At 26.1% G+C, this 24129-nt stretch overlaps 2 protein-coding genes and 1 non-coding gene; 2 read left to right on the top strand and 1 right to left on the bottom strand.

Annotated features, from left to right (window-relative positions):
- Window positions 1–20241: 20241 nt before the first annotated feature.
- Window positions 20242–21362, top strand: FFUJ_06379 (related to nitrilase; the record flags this gene model as incomplete). XM_023579698.1 has 2 exons in its annotated part: window positions 20242–20397; window positions 20454–21362. 2 exons carry the CDS (start codon window positions 20242–20244, stop codon window positions 21360–21362), a joined length of 1065 nt encoding a protein of 354 aa, XP_023432487.1.
- A 187-nt stretch (window positions 21363–21549) lies between these two features.
- FFUJ_06378 (uncharacterized protein) lies at window positions 21550–22588 on the bottom strand (the record flags this gene model as incomplete). XM_023579697.1 has 2 exons in its annotated part: window positions 21550–21907; window positions 21960–22588. 2 exons carry the CDS (start codon window positions 22586–22588, stop codon window positions 21550–21552), a joined length of 987 nt encoding a protein of 328 aa, XP_023432486.1.
- A 510-nt stretch (window positions 22589–23098) lies between these two features.
- On the top strand, window positions 23099–23214 carry FFUJ_r5. Its single transcript, XR_002792821.1, has one exon. It is a non-coding gene; the product is annotated as a ribosomal RNA (ribosomal RNA).
- Window positions 23215–24129: the final 915 nt, after the last annotated feature.

The raw sequence follows: 24129 nt of genomic DNA, 5'->3' as shown, positions 1-24129 counted from the left end.
ATAAACTTAATATTATTTACTAAGCTAAAAAAATAAGGAATTTAGTAAGATATAAGTCTAAGAAATAATTATCTATAGCATTTAGATAGAAGTAAACTTAATAAGGTCTTAGAGATTAAAGGGCAATAAATACTTAAATATAAGTATTTTCCTTAAGACCTAAAACTAATATAAGCTAGATTAGCAGTAAATATACTTTCTATCCCTCTAAAATGGTATATATATATAATATAAACTAAAAGAAAGCCATTAAGAAGTAATACCTTAATATAGTACCTAAAGTTAGGCCACTTAGGGCTAAAGGCTTTTTAATGCCTAGCTATATCTATAAGAGGAATATAAATAAAGTTAGAGATTTTAATAGGAATACAGTAAATAATTATAGTTAACTGTAATATATATAGAGTAGTAAAAGCTTACTAATTAATATACTATACTCCTTAAGAGTTAATTTAAGTTATAAGTCTAAGAGATTAAATAGCTATAGACTTCTACCTTATATTATTAAGATATATAGGCTATAGTTTAATATAGATATTTATAGATAGAGTATTAAGGTTTACCTAAAATTATTATATAACTAATTAGATAACCCTTACTATCCTTTTAGTGCTAAAAGGCTTTTTAAATATAATAGAAGTATAGTACTTTAAGAAAGTAAAGGTAATTAAATGTAATAATAAAATTATAATAACCTACCTATAAGTATATATTAAGATAGTTTAGTAAGGAATATAATATAAACTATTTACTTTAAATATATAGGCTTAAAATAGTAATATAAAAAGAGTAACTGCAGTTATTATTTAGAAAAGCAGGGCAATAAAGGCAGGTATAAAAATTCTAAAATACCTCTAGCTTAAATTAATAAAGGCAGCTACCTATCTCTATAACTGTATACTATTAATTTAGAGATAGTATAAGTTACTATATAAGATATTCTATTTAAAGTATATAATTAAGTAATTAGTAAAACTAGACCTATTATACCTTAGAGTATATAGATATAAAGTGTTTATATTAATAAAGGATATATAACTATAATATAATAGATTATATTATTAAACCCCTAAAGGGTAGATTAAATACCTAATAGGATATATATTAAGTAATTCCTATAGGATTTAGAACCTATTAAATAAGGAGGTATTCTTAATGCAGGATATTACCTTTAATAAATATTAATACTTTAATAGAAATATAGCAACCCTTTAAGATAACCTATAGGCCAAAGACCTAGCGGCAATAGAGAAATAAATTAAGGAATTAATTTTATTTTAGTAAACTTAGCCTAATTTATAGCAGATATATCTAGTAAATAAAGAACTAAATAAAATTACTAATAAAAATATAGAATTTATAAGCCCTAAAGCCAATAACTTAATAAAAATAGGTAAGGAATTAAAACTATATATCTAGTTTAGATTTAAGCTATTATTAATATCCCTAAAATTACCCCTATTAGGTTTCTTTTATATAATAGAAAATAACCTAAAGGTAAAAAGAGATAGTAAGCCAGTAAGTAAAACCCTTACTAAAATATAAGTAAGAAATTATATTCTATTTAATATAGCATTTCTAGCAGAGATATTATAGTATAAAATATATATAGGCACCTAATAAAAGACTTAAGGTTATAAAAGTTAAGAGAGTCTAGCTAGCTTTAAGAACTTACTAGAAAGAGAGAGCTTACTTTAGCCTCTAAACTAATCCAGTGCAGAAAAGCAGGAGGCCTAAAGGGATAGAATAAGCTCTATATTAAGCAAGGAAAAGAGGCTTTATATCAGTATATATTAAAAGCTCCTAAAGAGGCTCCCTAGCTTATATATTAATATAAAGAGTTATCTATACTGAAATATAATCTAAAAGGCAAAAGAAGCTTATTTAGAGAGCTATAAACTCTCTTAATTATAGATAGAAGTAGCTAAAACTATAGTAAAAAGTTATTAAATACTTAAATATTATTAAATATATATCTATAAGTTAAATAAATATAAAAGATTCTTAAAAATTAAGGTAAGATTAATAATTTAAAGAAACTAATAGGTAAAGGATAGCTAAGATATATATATAGCTATACTGGCTAAAATATCTTTTAAGGTTTTAATAGTAATTATAACTAGATTTAACTATAAGATACTTTAATATAATATAGTTAATATATTTATATAATTAATATTAAATAAAGATATATATATAAAAATACTAATAGGTTATTAAAAACCTAATATAATCCTTAAGTTATAAAAGGCATTATATAGACTTTAAAGGTTATCTCTTTTATAGTAAAAATACTTTAAGAAAGGTTTATTATATATAGGATTTTACTAAATACTTAGCAAGAACTATTATTAGGTTTAAGGCAATATAGTATTTTTCTTCTATATAGATAACTGCATTCTCTATTACCTAAAGGAATAAAAAGAAAAGGCAAAAGATTTAATAAAGAAGTTATAAGAGATATATTATATTAAAGGAGGCAAGACTTTATAATAGTTCTTAGGTATTAAGGTTATAAGGGATAGACTAAACTATTACTTATAGCTCTCTTAAGTTATATATATTAATAAAATATAATAATTACTTCTAGACCCCCTATTAAGATATAAAGCAGTTATCTTAATAGCATAAAAAGAGTTATTATTATATACTAAATTATTAAGCCTAAAAAGTATAAATAGTTACTAATAAAAAGTAGGTATTATTATATATACTGTAATAATAACTTATTTAAATATTGCCTTTATAGCTAGCCAATTAGTAAAATTTAACTAAAACCTAAAACTATAATATTATAAAGCAGTAAATAGAGTACTATAGTATCTTACCTAAACTAAAGACTTAGCCCTTTAATTTAAAAGTAATAATAACTCTTTAATTAATAGGTTATTAGTAGCCTTAAATATAAGCTTTATCGATAACTTAATAGACTATTAAAGCTTATAGGCCTTTACTATATAACTATTTAGAGGAGTAATAAGCTAGTAAGTAAATAAGTAAGATACTATAACTATATCTACTATTAAGGCGGAATTACTTGCCTTATTATAAGTAGCTAAAGAGGCTATCTTTATAAGCCGGCTTATATCCTTATTATAAGTTAATCTAGAAAATAAGATCCCTTAGTAAGGCCTTACTAAGCCACTAAAGGTAACTATTTAATATAATAACTTATAAACTATTTAATTAGTTAAGGAGGAATTAGTTAAGCTATATATAAAGTTATAATATATATAGATCTATAACTATTAGCTAAAATAAGAAGTAGTAAATAGGATAGTAAATATAATATATACTTTATTAATTTAGCTAATAGCTAATAGCCTAACTAAAAACCTTATTAATAAGAAATTCTAAAATTTTCTTAAGTAATTAAGGCTTACTAAAATTATAGCAATTAAATAGTAAATAGAAATTATTTTAAATTAGGTTATATAATAGAATAAATACCTAAAAGATTTAATTTAAATTTATTACTTTTAAAAACCACTAAAGTATAAAAGGGGCAAAGCCTTAATAAACGCTTATATAATTAATACTAACTATATAATAAAGACCAAAGAACTAAAAAACCCCTAGCTAAATTACTTAAAGATATAGAAAGGCTTAGTGGTGCCTTAGTAATAAGCAGGAGTAGACTGGCTAGGATAACTAATAGAAGTAATGCCAGTAAAAGCAACTAAAACGTTAGGAATAGAGTTATCTAAATACTTATTAAGTAAAGTATAAAAAGCTAGCTTAGCTTTAAATATAGATAGGAGGTTATTGCAGGTCCCCTTGCCCTTAATAGGGATATCCTTATAGGTATTTAGGCAAAGAATTACTAAATAAAGGCAGGTTATAGCAGAGATATTATAGGCATAAAGAGGCATTATAGAGGTAACTTAAGTAAATACTTCCTTAAAAGTAAGTTTAATATTACCCTAGAAATAGGTTAATTAAGAAATTAAAGAAGCCTTAATAAAAAATATATAGAAATAAGATACTAAAGTGCCTAAAGGTCCTAAAGGGATATAATATCTTAAGACTAAATTATAGTAGTTAAAGTGCTGCTATTACTAAAGGTAGGGTTATATATATAATTAGTAATTACTTATTAAGCTATACTATAAGACTTAATTATAGTATAGGCCTGCTAGACCTAAGTAGGATTAAGTTCCTTATTAGTAAAACAATCCTAAAGGCGCTTAATTGCTAGGTAGTAAGCCTAAATTATACTAAAGTATTTATAAGAAACTGGTAAAATGTTAATAAAAATCTAATAATTAAGATAAAGAAAATATATATAGAGCTACACTTCTTTTAGTTATTAGTATAGAAAATATAATACTTTAGTAAGGGGCCGGTATAGTATTAAAGAGAAAGATTATAGTAAATATTATAGATATAATAAAAATATAAAATCTTACCAAAAGACTGGTTAATTAGCTAAACCTCTAGATTATAGATAAACTTTTAAAAAACATTTATATAGAAGTTAATATAAGATATAGTAATAAAAATAGCAGAAATTACAATTAAAGAATTTAATAAAGGGTAGATAAGATATTAGCAAGATTTTACTAAAGACTAATAATTTTAGCTAGTAGAAAAATAAAAATGCCAAACCTAATTACCAGAATAATATATATATAGACCACCCTATAACATTTTACTAATATCTTATTAAAGTAATATAATATAATACTTAAATCTTTAAGACTAGCGTATTACTATTAGAATTATTATATACTAAAGAGGGGTATTAGATTAGGAGAATGAAATAATTGCTTATATTTAGGTAAAACCTTAGCAAGATGTTAGAAGTTAAGGCATTTAGATATATAATTTCCCCTCTTCTAGAAGAAAGACAATACATAAGCTTTTTAACACAAATCGACATCTATACTAAAATTCATCTTAAGGGATTTTTTTTACTCTATCCACCTTAATATAGCACTAAAGGCCCCTTTAGGCTTTTAGGCAATATAATATTATTATATTAAATATTATTGCTATAATATAGCACTATAGACTAAAGCCTATATTAAAGGCTATAGCCCTCTCTCTTATATATATCTATATAAGCCTATAGTATACTATTTAAAGCTAAACTATTTACTTTTACTTTTATTATTATAAATTATACTAAATTCTGCCTTAAAACTGGCTATAGCTATAATAAACTTTATATAGAATTAAAGGCCCTTAAAGAAGTTAGTTTTTACCTATTCTATTAATAACCACTTATTAAAGCTATTAAGGTTATTAACCTTACTATAAGTAGCCTTTTTAGGCCTAATTTAATAATAATTTAAACTAAATAAATATAACTAATCTCTATTATATATATTAATACTATTAATATAGCTATTAAGAGCCAGCAGTATAATATTATAGTAATAAGCTATAAAAGTATAATTACTATTAAACTAAAGGCTATATTTTATATTACTTTAAGATACCTTAAGGAAGTTATTTTAGGCATTTTTATACTAAAGTATAATAAAGGAGTTAAAAGTAAAAATATTAAAAGTAAAATTATAGCCCTATTAAGCTTTATATTTTTATTTTATAATAAAATAGTTTATTTTATTATATTAAGCTACTATAAAGAGTTCTTATTAATAAAGTAAAAGCTTATTAATAGCTATATTATTAATATATATTTAAATAGACCTATTATATATAAAAATACTATTTATAAGACCTTATAGTTAAAGGACTTTTTTAAGGCAATAAGTATTATACTCCCTATAAAGGCTAAAGCTTTAGTTTCCTTTATATTTTTATATTTTAATATATAAAATAATTTAAAAAACAGTAATACCCTATAGCCTAATAAGCAGGCAATTAAGTAGGCAGAAACTAAAATACCTGCTTTAAAGTATATAATAAAGATTAAAAGGGAGATAAAAAATAAAAAAAACCTATATAAAATAAAAAAAAGGAGAATAATATTAAAGCTAAAATTAAGGTTAAGGTTAAAGCTAAGAAAATAAAAGGTAAAAAAAGAGATAATATAAAGATTTAAATATATTTAAGGTATTTCTTTAATTTATAATATTAAATAAGGATTAAAAAGGTAAGAAAGATAAAGAAAAATAAAATTAAAAAAAAGCTAAAAGGCACCCTTTATAATTAAAGGCCCTGCTATAGAGATTTAAAAAATAGTATAAGGCTAGCTCTTAACCCTATAATTAATCTTATCTTAATTAATATTACCTTAAGTCTCTTAATTAAGTAGCTATATATTAATATTATATACAGCTAAATAAGACTATATATAATTAATCCTATCTATAGGTATTTCTAAAAGACTAATAGCTAGCTATTTAATACCAAATCACCTTTAGTCATAAGGTAATAGTATTCAAAGAGGTATGCAGGTTTATTTAAAGGTAGGCCGTAGTGTTATTAGGATAACATTAAGGCCTGGATTAACTATTATCCCGCTAGTTAGGATTCTTATATATTATATAGCCAGCCTTAAAAAGACCTTTCTAGCTGTCCTTAACTTTATTAGATAACTCTAAATAATACAATTCTATAATTAATTAATCCATTTAAGCAAGCTTTACTGGAATTTACTTTTTCTAACTGCTTTTTTATAGTAATTTATTATTAAACTGCTTTAAATACTTCTTATAGAATAACTCTATTAGTTCTTTATTTATATTAGCAGTCTTTACCTACTAATTATATTTAAGACCTTAGCCTTTCTATTATATAAGAAATCCTTTAAAGGGTATAGTATTTCTTTTTTATCTTTATACCTTCTATTTAATAATAAAGTTAACTTTATAGTAATTTTTATTAACTGGTTTGCCCTCTATAGGACTAGGTTACTTATTAATATAGTTATTAATATAAATAAAAATAAAATACTTAATAGAGATTACTAAATATATTTTCTACTACTTTAAAATTTCTAGTTTATAGGCTAAATTATTAATAATTTATTTAATAAGAAAAAGACCTATTTTTTATTAAAACTACTTTTTAAAAGGTTTGCTAGAAAGATAATATCTATTATAAAGTTATAAATATACCTAATTTCCCTATTTTAAGGTAATAAGGTAATACTTATTATTATATTAATACTTTCCTTTTATTACTATAAAATCTATTACTAGTTATACTTCTTTATAAGTAACTTCTTAAAAATAAAAAAGATTTATAATATCCTCTATAGGCATTACTATATTAAAAGCACTTATAGGTTTAAAGCTATAAATAAATTTATATATATTTATTTTAGTTTCTATATTATAAGCTCTATTAAGATTCTATTAAAGTGCTAGAAAAATATAGGACCAGTTAGAGAGAGGATACTTAATATAATAAAAGTATAATATAACTTCTACTATCTGGTTTTTCTATTTAAATAAACTGTCTACTTTAGGATAATATGCAGTAGTTATTATAAGCTTATAGCTAAATACCTTCTATAGCTTTTACTAGAATATAGAAGTAAACTTCCTATTACAATTAGAGATAATTACCTTAAGGATACCTTAGTTAGTAAGAAGTAGCTATCTTAATAATATAATTACTTAATCCTTAGCAGTATATATAAAGTATTTAAGTATAAAAAGATATTATTTACTTACTATATAAGTGACTGTTATAAGCTAATTATAGAGATTAAATCTTAAGATAGTTTATAGACTCTTAATAAAAGGGACTGGCAGAAGATTAATAATAAAGTTAATTATAATTATATATATTAATATAATAGGAAGATAAATTGGCATATAGTTACTAATTCTTTACTAATAATCTATCTATCCTAAATAATATATCTTATATTTATAAATATACTTATAAATTCTTATAGTTAGGTTATAAATTAATAATCCTAATAGTTCTTTTATTATTCTCTTTATATTAAAGTAATATTAATTATTATATACTATTTTTAGGATTTTATTAATTATAGTATATAGAATATAGAGTTAAAGATATCTATTAGTTTACTTATAATATAGTAATCTATCTTTTAAAGTAAAAGGTATACTGCACTTTAAAGTAAAAATAGTATCTTTACTATTTAGTCAGTTAGTATTAACTGGCTTATTATCTGCTTTAAGAATTATCTTAAGAATAGGTAGATACTTAATATTATTAATATATCCTTAAATAAATTTATCTCTTATCTCTTAAGATATTAGCAATTTTATACCTATATATATATTATTAAGTGTAATATAGTTAAAGTAAAATCTCTTAATATTCTTATTAGTTTCTAAAGCTTTAAAATAACTAAAAGCATTAAGAATAAAGTTCTTTTTTTTAGAAATATAAAAGATATATAGATTATACTTTAAGAGGTAAATAGAAGTATTAATAAGATATTAATTAGCTCTATTAGTGCTAATTATATTAAAAGTTATCTTTTTTATAATTTACTTTATTACTAAATAATCTATAAAGACTATAAGTAATCCCTTTAATAATTTAATATATGCCTTAAGTCGCTTTATTGCCTAAATAAGTGCTACTATTTCTAGCTCTATAGGTCTATATTAAGTCTTAGCTCTAAATAGAGTTTAGCTAATAAAGCAGATAGGTATAATTATATTAAATAGAATTTATATCTCCTCCTTTTAAATATATCTATCTTTAATATAGTAGAGAATAGCTTTAAATCCTCTTTAAATGCTGGTATTTAATTAAAAAAAAAGATACTTTTTAGGATTAAAATAAACTAATCCTTAATTAGATATAATCTGCTTTTAAATTATCTAAAAGGCAATCTTTTTTATTAAAGTAAGATTATAGTATATATTTTTAATATATAACTTTCTTTTGCCTCTATTTCTATTAATAATTTTATTAGTTTTTCTTTTTTTTACTAATAGTATAACCTTATATTTCTATAAAGGCTTTATAATCTTAATGTAATAGGGAATAAGATATTAAATATATTTAGTAGCCCTAATATATTACTTAAAAGTAGCAAGCTACTATAGAAACTTTAGTTTAATAAAGGCTATAACTCTTTTTGCCGTTATAGAGAGACTAAAGGCATTAATATAAAATCCTAATACTTAAGCACTTAAATAACTAATCTAGCTCTTTATTAAAGAGATAGATAAGTTCTTTAAGATAAATAGTCTAAATAGAGTATTTATATATTAAGTATACTTAGCAGTAAACTTTAAGAAGATTATAATATTATTAATAAAGGCATAATAGAAACTTTAATATAGATATAAAAGCCTATCTATATAGCGTTAAGTATATACTAGCAAATTATAAAAGCCTATTAAAGTAATAATAGACCTTTTTAAGCCTTTATAACTTATAATTATAAATCTATTTTAATACTTTAGTGCTATTTTAAATTAAAAAAAGAATAATAAGGCATTAATCGCTAAGATATATATTACTCCTTTTAATATAGTAATAATATCTTCTTATCTTAATAATAGATAGCTATTAGGAATTATTATTTTATTTAGTACTTTTAAATTAACTATAGCTTTCCCTTTAGGTTTACTATTAATAATTCTCTAAATAATAAATACAGAAGTGGTAAAGGGTATAGGCTTTATAACCTATTCTATCTGCTTCTAATTATAAAGTCTATTAAAGATTTAATTAATAAGATTGCAATTCTTAAGTCTATAGGCATAAGGTCTTTAAGAGACTCTCTATTTATACTAGTTATTTATAAGAGGTATAGTTATTAGCTTATCTTTAAGTATATAAATAAGTCTTAAGTTAATCTATAAAGTAATATACTTAATATAAAGGTCTTAAGCTTATTATATAAAGCCAGATTTATTATTATAGATATAAATTCTATTTTAAGTTATAATTTTAGGAAGATTAGGTTATTTCTATATATATACTTAATATAGGATATAAGGTATTATTAATATTAATTCTAAAACCGTTACCTCTAGCTCCCTAATAAGAGAGAGGGCTAAGCCAGTTATTACTAAGGCAGCTAGTTAGTTATTAAGAAGTTCTATAACCTTTAATAGCAGTTACTTTTTTTTATTTTTCTTCTATTATTTATATAGTAATTCTGCTTTCTTAATATCTTTAAGGATAGCGCTTTTTATATTTTATATTGCATTTATAGTAATATACTTATTATCTATCCTAGAAATAGAGACTTAAGGAGTATTTATAGCTTAAGGGATAATCTCTTTAGTTACTATAGCGCTAATTTCTAGTATAAGATCGATTTCTAATAAGATCTTAATATTTATAATATTTATAGTACCCCCTAATATCCTTATAGTTACTATACTAGCTGTTGCCAGTAAGGTAAGGGCAGTAGCCTTTTATATACTAGAAAAGTATATTTTATCTTTTTTATATTTCTTAATATTTTCTAGCTTTTATTTTCTCTAAAAGGTAATATTCTTATTAGAATTATTAATAATTACTATACTAGAAGTTATATTTAAGTTAATAAGTATATTAAAGGCTTTTATAATATAGCTATTAAATATAAATATTTTTCCCTTAAGGACTTCCTTTTATAATACTAAAATAAAATATATCTATCTAGCAGGTACTATTATTAGTTATATTATAATAATATAATAGCTAACTTAATAAAAGAGCTAAGAGATAGTAAATAGGATATAAAAGTCTTTAAGACTTATATAATAAAGATATCTATCTATTATTATAATATTAATACTATAAAGAGCTATCTATCTATTTTTAAGTAATACTTTTAAAGAGAATAATAGCATTCTATTTTAAACCTAAGCACTATAAGTATATTCTATAAGCCTAGTATTTATATTATTCTTATTAAGACTATTAATATAAAAGGTAAAGGTTACCTATTTAATATAAGGCTTTTTAACTTTATTGTTAACTTCTTAGATAAAGATAGGTGTCTTTTGTTTAATAGTATAATCTAAAGTTTAAAGCTATTTTCTAAAGATAATAGGTTTCCTGCAATCTATATTAGTATAGATAGAAACTATCTCTCTTTCTAGAGAGCTTATTATATTAAATTTAAGATATATATAATTACTATTAACTTTATAGACCTATAGTTAATAATAAGTATATATTAATGTCTTATTTGCAGATATAATTGTTATCTTATTAACCTAAAGAGCATTTCTAGACTTAAATGCTATTATTATTTAAAATATATAACCGATCTTAAGATATTAATAAAGCCTATTTTAAGATAGGAAATCCTGGCAATAATAATTATACTGTTTAGACTTAATAGGTGCCTACTTTCTAGCTAACTAAGCTAGTTTAATATAGGTTTTAGTAAGGCTATATTCCTAAAAAATGGCTTAAGATAGGAAGGATTGCTAATAGATACTGCAAAATAGCCCCTTTTAACTATTAAGATAAGATATATTTTTAATTATATAAGTTAAATATACCTCTTTAAAGGATATAAATTGCAATAAGTAAATACTCTTGCTATTACTATTAGTATTAACTTTATCTAGCTTAAGTTTATCTTCTTTTTCTATAATAGGATATTTCCATTCTTAATAGACCTTTTTTTCCTTTTTAATATCCTTATACATATAGTTATTATCTTATAAATAAGTATATTAATTATAATTGCTATTATAATAGCGCTTACTATATTTATTATTACTCTTTCTGGCATTTATATATAACTGCAATAGTCTATTACTTTAGTATTAATTATTTTATTTTAATTAATTATAGTTATTACATTATTATAAGTTAAAGGACTTATTATAAAAGTATTAATTAGATTAACTTCCTTTATTATAGCTTAAAGAATAGCTAGATTTATATTATTAATTATTTCTATCTTTTTAATTATTAAAGCAATAGAATTATTTAATTATAGTTTAGCGCTACTTATACTGTTTAATAAAGCTTATTAGTAATGTATTTTTACTAAAATATATAAGAAATTATTAAATTTTAATATTAATTTTATTAAATAGTATTATAATAATAGTACTATTTTATATATATTTAATCTACTTAATAAGACTGGCCTTTTATTAAGTCTATTAGGTAAGTATAATCTTATATATAGTAACTTTAGGAGTATAGTATAAGGAGTAAAGTTTATTTAAAATATCTATATCTAAATACTTAAACTGTTTAGTAAGCTTATAACTAAACTTAATAATAGGAAGGTTAAGAAGTTAATTATAACTAGGACTATTTAACTTAGATATAAGCTAAGCACTTACTTTACTAAACAGTATCTTAATATAGTAATCTGTAAGACTATATTTACTAAATCGCTTAAATACTAAAAGGTACTTATAGAATATAAAGATATCTATATAAATAGTTTTACCTAAGGAGATAGTAATAAGTCCTTAATTATCCTTATTATTTAGATTATTTAGATTAAAGATATTAAGTATCTCCTTTTAGATTTTTTTACTTAAATTGCCTGTAAATTAGGTAGTATTTACTATCGCTCCTTAATGTCATTAAGAGGTGCTATTATTATTAAATCCTTTTAATATATTATCTTAAGGAATAGGAACTTATAGCATAAAAGCTAGAGTAAAAAGTATATTATTTAGTTATTATATTATAATTAGTTTTGCTTAATTTTAATTATTAAATTAATATAATTTATATACCTTAATATATTCTTCTTGCTATTATAAAAAATACTTAAAATAAGAGATATAAGCTTAAGGTAATACTACCAGTCTATTAGCTATTAACGATTTAAAGATTTATTAAGATAGTATTTAATATATTATATTTATAGTATTTAAGTTTTAAATAGTAAAGGTATTAGCTACCTTAATATAGTAATACTTTTTTATTATTTAATAGAAGTATACTCTTTATACTAGAATTCTTTAATATTATTTAATTTATTAAATAATATCTTCTTTTACTTTATAAAGATTATAGAGGATTAATTATTATTTATATTATTATAATTATAGAGCTTTAAATCTATCTTTATTATTATTACTAAACTTATTATTATAAGCAGGTTAAGTATTACTATACCCTTAAGGTTATTATAATAAGAATAAAGGTAATATATTATAACGTTAATTATCCTTAAAGTTATTAAAATACTCCTTTTATTATTATAGTTAAGAGTTTATTATTACATTATATCCTTAGCCTATAGGGTTATTAAGATTATTACTATAATTAGATTAAGCTATTATAGTAAAAATGCAGTTATAATAGCCTTTAAAAAGACTTAAGTATATAGAGCTATAAAAAGGCAATACTAAATAATATATTAATTAAGGGTATATAGTAATTATATTAAAAGATATATAACCTATAGTTATATTAATTACTTTAAGTAATATAGAAATATAATATACTAAAAGATAGTAGTCTAATAGGATAGTAGCTCTTTTCTATTTAATAACTATAAGGGGTTACTGCCCTATACTAAATACTATACTGCTTATTTAAGCTATTTTATATCTCCTGGCCTTGGTTTTATTTTAGTATACTACTTAAAGGGTCTTACCTATAAATATTAAATAGTTAATAGATTTATTTTACTTAGTATTTTATAGAGATTTTCTGTAATTAAGTAGTAGACCTAAGTAAATGCAGCTAGGGGGCCTTTTTTTTATAATATTAGTAATCTGGAATAGAAAAGGCTAATTATTTTAAAGAAAAGTAAGGTTATTATATAAATAGGTTAACTTTATAAGAGAGTGTATTAATAGAGATAATTATAGGTTATATATACTAATAATTATATAAGGTAGATTATACTTTTTTAAGTAAATGCTAGAAAAGCTAAAAGTTATAGGTTTAAATTTAATAAAAGATATTATTTTTTGTAATTTTTGCTTTTTTATAATATAATTATATAAGGTAGGGATTAGGGATTAGGGATTATATATATATGTATGTAATAATAACTTCCTAATTAGGACTTTTAAGTTAATTAAATAATTATTAATTTTTAGGCATAATATATACTTTTAGTGATATCTTTAATAGCGCTTATATAGATAATAGTAATTAAGGTTATTAAGTGGTAAATTTAGTAGTGCTAAAGACATTAGAAATGCATTTAGCGGGCTTAGAGGTTATTAATAGTAGTTAAAGTGCTAATTATAGATAGTTAGTTACTAGAGATCTTTTATAACTACTACTATTTAATACTAAATTACCTTTAGTTATAAGGTGATAGTATTTAAAGAGGTATGCAGGTTTATTTAAAGGTAGGCTATAGTGTTATTAGGATAACACTAAGGCCTGGATTAACTATTATCCCGCTAGTCAGGATTCTCATGCATTACTATTTCTCGCTAAGTATATATACTTCTAATTATGCCTATAGATATAAGTATATAGAGAGCTTTAGGTTCTTAGGGATATCTTAAAGAAAGATCTGCCCTTTAAGAATCTTTTTATATACTATAATTATATCTTAAGGTAAATATATATTAAGATTAATATTATTATATTTAAAAAGCTCCTTAAGAGGCTATAATTAATTAAATAGTATTAAATAAGTATAACTCCTTATTTTGCAAATCTCTAGCTAATAATATAAGACTTAAGGCTAACTAAAAAGAATATATAGCCTATTATGCTATTTATAAATATAATATAAATTCTATATAATATATGCAATAAGCAAGTGGCATAAATAAGCAAGCGGCATAAAAATCTTAACCTTCTTAAGATAAATTATAATAAAAATACAATAAACTATTTAATTAATTAAAATTAATTACTATAATTATTACTAAATACCTTTAGAACTACCTAATAGGTCCTTATATTATACCTAGTCTTATTATATATACTATATTACTAAATACCTAGCCTAATTAATCTTTTTTAACCACTACTTCTTAATAATTTAGCCAATATTTATATACTTATATCTATTTAATTAATTAAATCCTAACCTTTTTATATAATTAAGCTCCCTTTATTTTATAGGTATATCCTTTTTGCCTTATACTGCTAGCTAAATATATTATTTACCTTATAAAGCTCTTAGCATTTAGCTTTTAATAAGGCAATTTTCTATATATTTCTTATAACTGCCTTTATAAAAGACTAAAGAGCTTTAAGGATTAACTTTAGGGAGCTATTATAATATCTTTTAATTTAGCCTTAAAGGTATTTAAACTATAATCTGGCCTTAAGGACTATTATTAAGGTCCTTAAAGTTTAAGCTTAAGCTTATTAGGCTACCTCTTTAATAGGCATTAAAGTCTATAGCTATATATTAAGCTTTAAGATTATAACTTTAAGGTTAAAAGAAGTAAATTTAGTTTCTCTAAAATCCCCCTTAATATTTAATTTAATTATAGTCTTTTAAAAGGCAGTATAAAAGGCCAGGAAGAACTTAATCTTAAAAATATAGATTATAGACTATTTAATTAATTACTTTATTTCTTAACTATATGCCTTTTTTAGCAGCTTAAAGCACCTAACATTAAGTGGCTATAGTAAGTATAAAGAATAAAAAGGTATATAAAATATAATAATATTATTAACCTTATAATATAGCTAGAAATTAATAGATTAATAACTTTTATAGCTATTAAGGATTAAAAGATAATAGGCATTAATTAATTAGTTAGTTATATATTAATTAAAGTACTTTAGCCAATTAAGGCCTATTTTATTATCTATCTAGCTATTTAGTATTATAGCAATAACTTAAGTGCTTAGGAGGTTACTATTTTAATACCAGTTAATAAGGTAATATTAGCCTGTAACTACTAAATATAGATTAATTACTTAACCTTCTATATTAATTACTTAAATTACAGTAACCTATTTCTAATTTCTAGGCTAGACTAATTTTAGGTTTTTATGCCTTTTTAAGCTAATAATTACTATACTGCTTAATATTATACCTATTATAAAGCCAATCTTATTAAAGTTTTAAATATTATTTAATTAAATACTATACTTTATAATTATATTCTATATAAGCCTAAACTAATTATAAATAGTAGTTAGATTTTTATATTAAGCTTTTTAATAGTTATATTTATAAAAAAAATGTATTTTAAGCTATAATTACTACTTAATAAAATTAATAGCCTAATACTTACTAACTAGTAATATATTGCATTTAATAAGCAGTTAATTTACTATTTCCTTAACGTTATAATACTAAGAGGGAAATCCTTATAAATTTAGGTTTAGGATATACTTAACTATAACCTATTTCTTCTAATTACTTAATTTTTAATTATTAAGGATATAATTAATGCAAGCCTAATAACCCTAAGATTAGTAATAGAGTATATAGAAGGGGATATTATAAAGAAATGCAGCTTATTATAGACTTAATTTTAGGTCTTCTTAATAGGCCTGAAATATAAGATTTATATAAGCCTTAATAATAGATTAAGATATGTTATTTAATTGAGAATTAATTGATTAAATAGTGTTAATATAAGGTAAGGGATTTTTATGCTGCTTGCTTGTCTGTGCTGCTTGCTTATTGTATATGTTATATATAAATTCAGAGAGTTCTATATATATAATTAGTATAAAAAGATATAAAATAGCAATTTAATCTAAAATAGAATTAGCAGAGAAATGCCTATTAGCTATAATTCTTCTAAAATACTTCTATAAGCAGTTAGTATATATATACGCTAATACCTTACTTAACTATCACTAAGTCAGTACCACTAACTCTTAATCTTTTTATTATATATATTTTTATTATATATCTAATAATTATAGAATTATATCTACTAAGCTATAATAGCCTATAGGGAGCTTTGCGCTTATAAAAGGTAAAAATAAGCCCTAGCTATTATAAAAGTCTTATTACTATAATCTAATTAGATAATAAGAGATATACTCTCTTAATTCTTTAGAATATAAAGGTATTACTTAAGTACACTTTATAATATATTAGCTAATATATTAATATATAGCTATATAATATACTATAAGTATATATTAATTAATATATATATTTTAATCCCTTATACCTTTAACTTATTATAAGCATTAATTAACTAAATAAAATTAGGCCTAGGTACTATCTATCTAGTTTAATAGTATTATATTATATTCTATTAATTAGTTATATTTATAGGCATAAAGTCATAAAATGCTTTATATAGTGCCTATTAACTTAAGGATAGCTATTTTTACTAAATATAGATATAGAGATATATCTAACTAAATAACTATAATTTAGTATTTAATAAGGCATTATTCTTAAAGAAATAGTACAATTTAATAAGTTACTTCTCTTTCTGCTTAGAGGTCTAATACTATAAAAGGCTAAGGCTTTATTATATTTTAATTAGCCTCCTATTAGTTACTATAAAGCCTTCTTTTTATAACTAAAAAAGGATATTTTTATCCTTAAGAATATTTTTAAAGAAAAGCTCTTTAATATAATTTTATAATACCTTAATATTTTCTATTTAGGCTTAAATTATATTAAATATTATTTAATCTAATTGCTAAGTCTAAAGATATTAATATAATACTCTATAAAAGGTAGAAATATTAAATTCAATTAAAATACGCTATATAATATTATCTACAGTCATTTAGTTATAATACTTTTATTATTTAATTTAAATACAGAAAGCATTGAGGTTAATAGAGAGGCGCCCTTTAGAGCTTATTATAAGGTTAAAAGAAAGATTAATATAATATAAAAAAATAAATTTATATTAAAGGGCTTAAGATAAAACTATAAAGAATAATATATAGCCTTATACTATAGTATATAGCCTTAAAATACAGTATATAAATATACTATACTAACTATAGCTAGTAATACTAAGAAAAATATTTAAAATTACTTATAATAAGAAACTATAAGGTACTATAAGGTGCTATAAGGTACTATAAGATCTATATATATATTTATTATAGATATAATTTAAGGATATAATTAATTAATAAAGTAAGTTAATAAAAATATTAAACTTTTACTATTAGGTATTATAATACTTTATATACCCTATAGTTATCTATAGTAGCCTGTAATACTTTATAGTGCTTTATATACCTATAATATTAGTTATAATTTATAACCTATAAGCTATATTCTTATAAAAATAAAGACCTAAAAACTAATTATAGGTAGCTAGAAGAAGTTAATACTGTTTTAAATAGTTATATATAAAATTAAAATACCTTATTTACTGCCTTTTGCCTTTTTAAATTTAAACTTATCTTTACCTTTAGACTTTTTCTTTTTCTTTTTATAGTTAGTAACCTTATAAAAGAATTAAAAAAGTCTATAACACTCCTTCTTAATAAAGTCCTTTAATATATCTATAAGGTCCTCTTTACTATTAAATAAAGAGCTACTACTATTACTAATAATAAAGATAGTATTAAATATAGCCTTATGCTTCTTAGGAGTTACTATTAAATAAGTCAGTATAGAGATATATAAGGCACTATAAGTATATACCCTTAATATAACTGCAGTTTAGTCCTAAATAGTTTTAAAGGCAATTAATACAGCCTTTAAATAGAGCTATAATATAGTAATAGGTAAGAGTACTATTACTAAATATATACTTATTGCATAAAAGTAATTTAAGTATTATAAATCTATATAGATAGTAAAGTATAATATTAATATTCTGCAATAAGAATTTAAGTATATACTTAACTTTAAGGTTCTTACCTTTCTTTTTATATAAAAAGAGTAAGTTAAGCTCTTTAAAAAGCTATATAAATTAGTATAATATAATATAAAATAGAAAGTAATTAAATATCTTACTTTATTCTTATTAAACTTTATATATATAAGGCCTTTATAGAAATAATTCTTTAATATATTTATATATATCTAAATAGTTAACTATAGGTTTATAAAAGGGCATTTAGCCTTATAGTTAAAGGTAAAGGTAGGAATCCTATTAACCTCCTTAACTAAATACTTAAAAGTATAATTACTAAAGTTATATTATAAAGCTTTCTTTATAGCTTTATAGTCTTTATTATTATTATATTTAAAGATATATAGTTAATATTTAAGTTATTTCTTTTTAATAATATAATCCTCTTTAAGAGCTTTATTATCTATTTCCTTTTTAATATAAGTAAGTATTTCTATAAGCTTATTATAATACTACTTTAATTTAATATATTTTACTTTAAATTTCTTAGCAGTAATATAGGCTTCTTTAGCCTTTTTCTTTTAAGTAGTAATACAGTTAGCTTTAAGCTTCTTCTTAAAGGTAATATATTTCTCTTTAGCCTTCTTAATAATAATATAATTAGCTTTAGCCTTCTTAATAGTAATATACTTAACTTTAGCCTCCTTTATAGTAATATACTTAGCTTTAACCTCCTTTATAAAATAGGCTTCTTTAGCTTTATAGGCTAAGCACTCCCTTTTAGCCTTTACAGTTTTATAAAAAGGCATAATATTATAGAATTATATAGGTTTTTATAATATCTAAATAGATCCTTTAATTAGATATTAGCTTTAAGTTACTTATATAATATACTAAAATATAAAGAATAAAAAATAAAAGAGATATAAAAATAAAGCCTTTAATTATATAACCTTAATTAATATAATATAAAGGCATAAAAGGGTATAAAGGTAAGGTAAGGAAAGGGTTAATATAGACTAAAGCCTAGCATCTTAATAGTCTAGCTTTAGGTATAAAATTAAAGGGGAAATATACTTTAAATTACTTTAAAGTAAAATAAAAATAAAGCTTTAAAATATATAAATTTAATAAAATATATATTAGATTATAGAGGGTAATTATAGATAGATATAATATACTAAAAGTAGGGATTTCTTACCTTATAAAATATAATAGATTTAGGGAATAAAAATAAAGCTAAACTTAAGATTAATAATAACTATTATAAAGTTATATAAAGCTATATAACCCTCTTAAGCAAGAGGCTATAATTAGTTAGACCTATATTTACCCTATTTATATTAAATTATAAGGAATATTAACTATAGCACCATATGGTATAAGGTCGGCCTACTAAGAGATGAATTTTAGTATAGATGTCGATTTGGCCTTCCGTATTAACAGGCTTGATTAAAATGGTATTCCCAGAACGTGGGGTTCAAACACTTGCAACCCAGTCGTTGCATACCCCTGTCGCATATCATACGTTCATGGGTCAGCCAAGAAGCACTTCACTGGCTAGCAACGCGGAAATATCCCGTGAATATCCTATGACCCCTCGTTGCCATTTCATAGCTATACTGAATTCTGGGATTTTATCCTGATTTGATTATTTCTCCCGACGAATTTACTCACAGTCTGCCTTGCTCTGCATCGTTGGTGATTTGATCGCTTATCAAGTCCCTGGCCCTCCATGGATTACAAAGTCGTCGTCGCAGCGGTACACGCTGCGCCCGTGTTTATGAATAAGGCCGCTACTACTGACAAGGTTATCGGTTTGATCGAGCAAGCAGGTAAGGAGAACATCGAGCTTCTAGTCTTTCCCGAGACGTTTATTCCTGGATATCCGGTACCTGCTCTATGATTCGCCCCCGGTGCTGAAATGTCATAACTAACATGGCAAAGTATTGGATTGAATGCTACCCGCCCCTCCAACAAGTTGGAGCCCTCGCCAAATATGCCGAGGAGAGTGTCGTGGTCCAAGACGGCGACGAAATCGCACGCATCTCGGCTGCCTGCCGTCGCACTGGTGTAGCCATCAGCCTCGGTATTTCAGAGCGCATAGCTCAAGGTTACACACTCTTCAATTCCCAAGTCAATATCGACGCAGATGGGACCTTGTTGGGTGTGCACCGCAAGCTGCAGCCAACATATGTTGAACGCTCTGTCTGGGCGCAGGGCGGCGGTCATACTCTACGAACGTACAAGCTCACAGCTTCGGGACGGCCTTTCAACCTCGGTGGCCTTTGCTGTTGGGAGCATACCATGAATGGGGCACGCCAAGCGCTCATTACTCAGCATCAACATATTCACGCTGGTGCCTGGCCTGCCTTATCGACCATGGCTGGCTTCGAAGCCGTGGCTGATTCTCAGATCGAGGCTTTGATGAAGGCGCATGCCCTCACTGCTCAAGCCTTTGTCATCACAGCGTCTAACTATGTTGATGATACTTGTCTTGAGTGGATGGAGAAGAATCTAGGCAAGCAGGAGTTTGTCAAGGCGGGCGGAGGATGGTCCGCTGTTATCCACCCGTTTTGTTCATTTCTTGCTGGGCCGCATACTGGTGCTGAAGAGAAGCTTGTCAAGGCTGAGGTGGACCTGTCGCAGCTTGGGCAGGTCAAGGTTTGGGTGGATGCTGTTGGTCATTATCAACGTCCAGAGATCCTCAAGTTTAGCTTTGACGATCAGCCTTTGTGGGCAGATGAAAAGCCAGCACCTGAGGGATCTTTACCTGTAAAGAACAATCCTGGAGACAAATTAGCTCCAAAGTTGGATTCTGAAGAGGGTTCTGTAGCACAGAGAAGCAGTTGGTGAAGCAACCTTTAGCTTTGATCTCTATATTACCGCCACAAATTGAGCAAGCCCAAGTTTATCAATTATACGTGTGGTTGCGAATGGAAGATGTATTTAATCTAGTTCCCAGTGCGCCAACATAATAATATCAAATACCACCCGACTATCAAAGAATGGACCAATTTGGCTAACTACTGTGTCATATCCCTTATACACTCTCACTAAAGTAGCCGCCTCTCCGAGCACCCTCTGGTAGCTCAGCTGGCCTTCTGTTGCCTTCGCAACTCGATTCCCACAGCAGCTGTGCCTGTTCACACCATTTAAAATGTTCCAAAAAGCCATCTCGTGCATATACTTTATCCCGAGACTCGGATGCCCATTTCTCGCCCTTGCTGCCAATGATATCTTTTTCGAGAGCAAGTTGACAACCGGCACACGAGATTCCGTGTTCGGCATTGCCACTTACTTTCTCATAGTAAGGAAGTGCGCATGATCCCATGAAGTTGAATTTTCTACGTCGCTCTGAGCTCGTTGCGTAGACTTGACCCGTTGTTTGGGGTTCCCGGCTAGAAATCAAACCAGCCTGATGAAGTGACACGATCGTAATACGGAATTTACGTACAGATTCCTCCATCGAATATGCCGGACAAGATTTTGAATGACTTCAGTTGGCTCAAATCAACCTTTGTCAAGTGGAATTCCTTTCGGGCTGCGGAAAGAGTTTGCACTTGAGTCTCGGGAGCCTCCTTTAGGCATTTGAAACAGCATCGCTTCCATGTTAGGAGAGACATAAACCCGCCAAACTCCCCGCAAAGACTACAAGACTTGAGACATAGGGCATTGTAAAAGTCGAGTAGAGAAATGCCAACAGCCAGTCGTGTTCGTAACAAAGCGCAGAAAAGGTTCAGTCCATGCAAGACTATCATCTGGTACTGCTTGAGGGAGTCTACTGCCTCTCGCGATCGGCGATTCGTTTGTCGAAACTTGAACAGAGAATACACATCAAGGCGCAACAACGTATCATGGAGGAGCTCCAGTGGTAGTCGATCGAGGGATCCGAGTCCGGCACTCGAAGTCTGCTGGAAGGGTGTCGCTATTGACTGACGAATATTAACATGTTTAGCTGGCGAGAACCAGATCACAGAGAGACAAAAGTCTTTGCGGTGGTAGGCGGCAGTGCGAATAATGGCATCAACCTGGTCTTCGTCGAAACGATATTCTGTGGCGGAGCGATATCCGTAAGGCATAAGGGCAACCATTCATGAAGTGTCCTTTATGCTGGAGCGGAAAAGAGCGGGCTTTAGACGTCGTTGATGGGTGACAATCTGGACAAGGCATTGAGAATATGACCCGAACTGCTCTTTGAAGAAAAGCGGACGTCGATTTCCACCCCCTCACTGAGCTGTACTGCATATGGTTTGTTTCAATAACACATTCGCGTCTTACAACAATCCGAAGCCTTTTAATAAGCTGACTTCAAAGACACATATCAAGAAACGGTTGTTTCTAACGACGCAAGGCAAATCTTAAGTGTCTGGTGACGCCAGGAAGCCTGAGGTCAGTATATCGGCAGAAACACAGATTACAGTGTGCGCGCAGACTGTTATGGTGACGTGCATGAAGTGAAGGGCGAGTAACCGACGTTGTAGTTTGTCGGGTGGAGATTGGGCCAGGAATTGGGTGGGTCGGATAAGCGAGCCCACCTCAGCCACAACACCATGGATTTTTGGCCTGGACATCGTGAGTCGCTGGGCACATACGACCACAGCTCGTGGAAAATACGGGGTCCCGTTCGCTCCCCCAGAGTCAAGCCGCGAAGCGCCGGATTAGTAGTTGGGTCGGTGACGACCAGCGAATACCTGGTGTTGTATGTGTATCTTTTGGTGTTTGCACCTTTTTGTTTGGAACAATAAGCTATGGTAGGAGTGAAGTCGTTGTCAAAGGAACAATGGTTACACGGGGGTGTTGAATGGATAGCATCTTTTCTTTATACAGTATATGAGAAGAGTTTACCTCAGAATCAAGCCTTAGATCGGAAACAGCCAGCAACGACCTGGCTTTGCATGTCCTTCTTATGGTGCATCACCATGGCCTTTGAGAACAAGCGATGTGCCTGAAGTGATTTAAGCAATGATATGACTTGCTACGGGTGTCCATTTTCTCACAGTCCTAATCTCAGGCTACGACGTGGCCGTCAATTAACCTATCGCCTGGCTGCATATGCCGTTGGTAAACCTAAGGTTTAGAAGCAGGTACCCGTGCTAACGATCAATTATATCAGTAACTTCAACAGAGTCGTTTGTATTTCATTAATCTCTGATCTTTCTACCTCAATATAAGTTCAAGTAGCTGAATTATTGTTTGAAGGGGGGCAAGTGGTATCAGTGGTGGCTGAAACTTGCAAATACCAGCAGTATGGGAAGGTTCTTTTATAGGCCATGCTTAACTCTTTGTTCATGTATTATAAAAGTAAAAGCAGTGAATGAAACGCGTTAAGTAGCGCATTTAGGCAGTGTTCGTTTATGATTCATGCCCTCCTGCCACCTCTCTCGCTTTTTCCACATCAACCCACTTCTCCTCCGCATTTCACCTTTCATCAACCCATCTCCTAACTTCAGAGTACCACCACAGAAGGTCCTCACCTTTGGCCATTACATCCTCACAACACTAACACTATTACTCAACCTCAAGAGAAGAGTCGCGCATTCAGAGTCCCTGGTAGGTGGATCACGAGTTTTCATCTCTCGTACTTTTCCAGCTCAACGCCGAGTTCATTTCTCCAGTGAAA

This window comes from Fusarium fujikuroi, chromosome FFUJ_chr06 (genome assembly GCF_900079805.1).
Source record: "Fusarium fujikuroi IMI 58289 draft genome, chromosome FFUJ_chr06".
NCBI classification, from domain to species: Eukaryota; Fungi; Ascomycota; class Sordariomycetes; order Hypocreales; family Nectriaceae; genus Fusarium; species Fusarium fujikuroi.
This window is presented reverse-complemented; position numbering and strand designations above follow the sequence as displayed.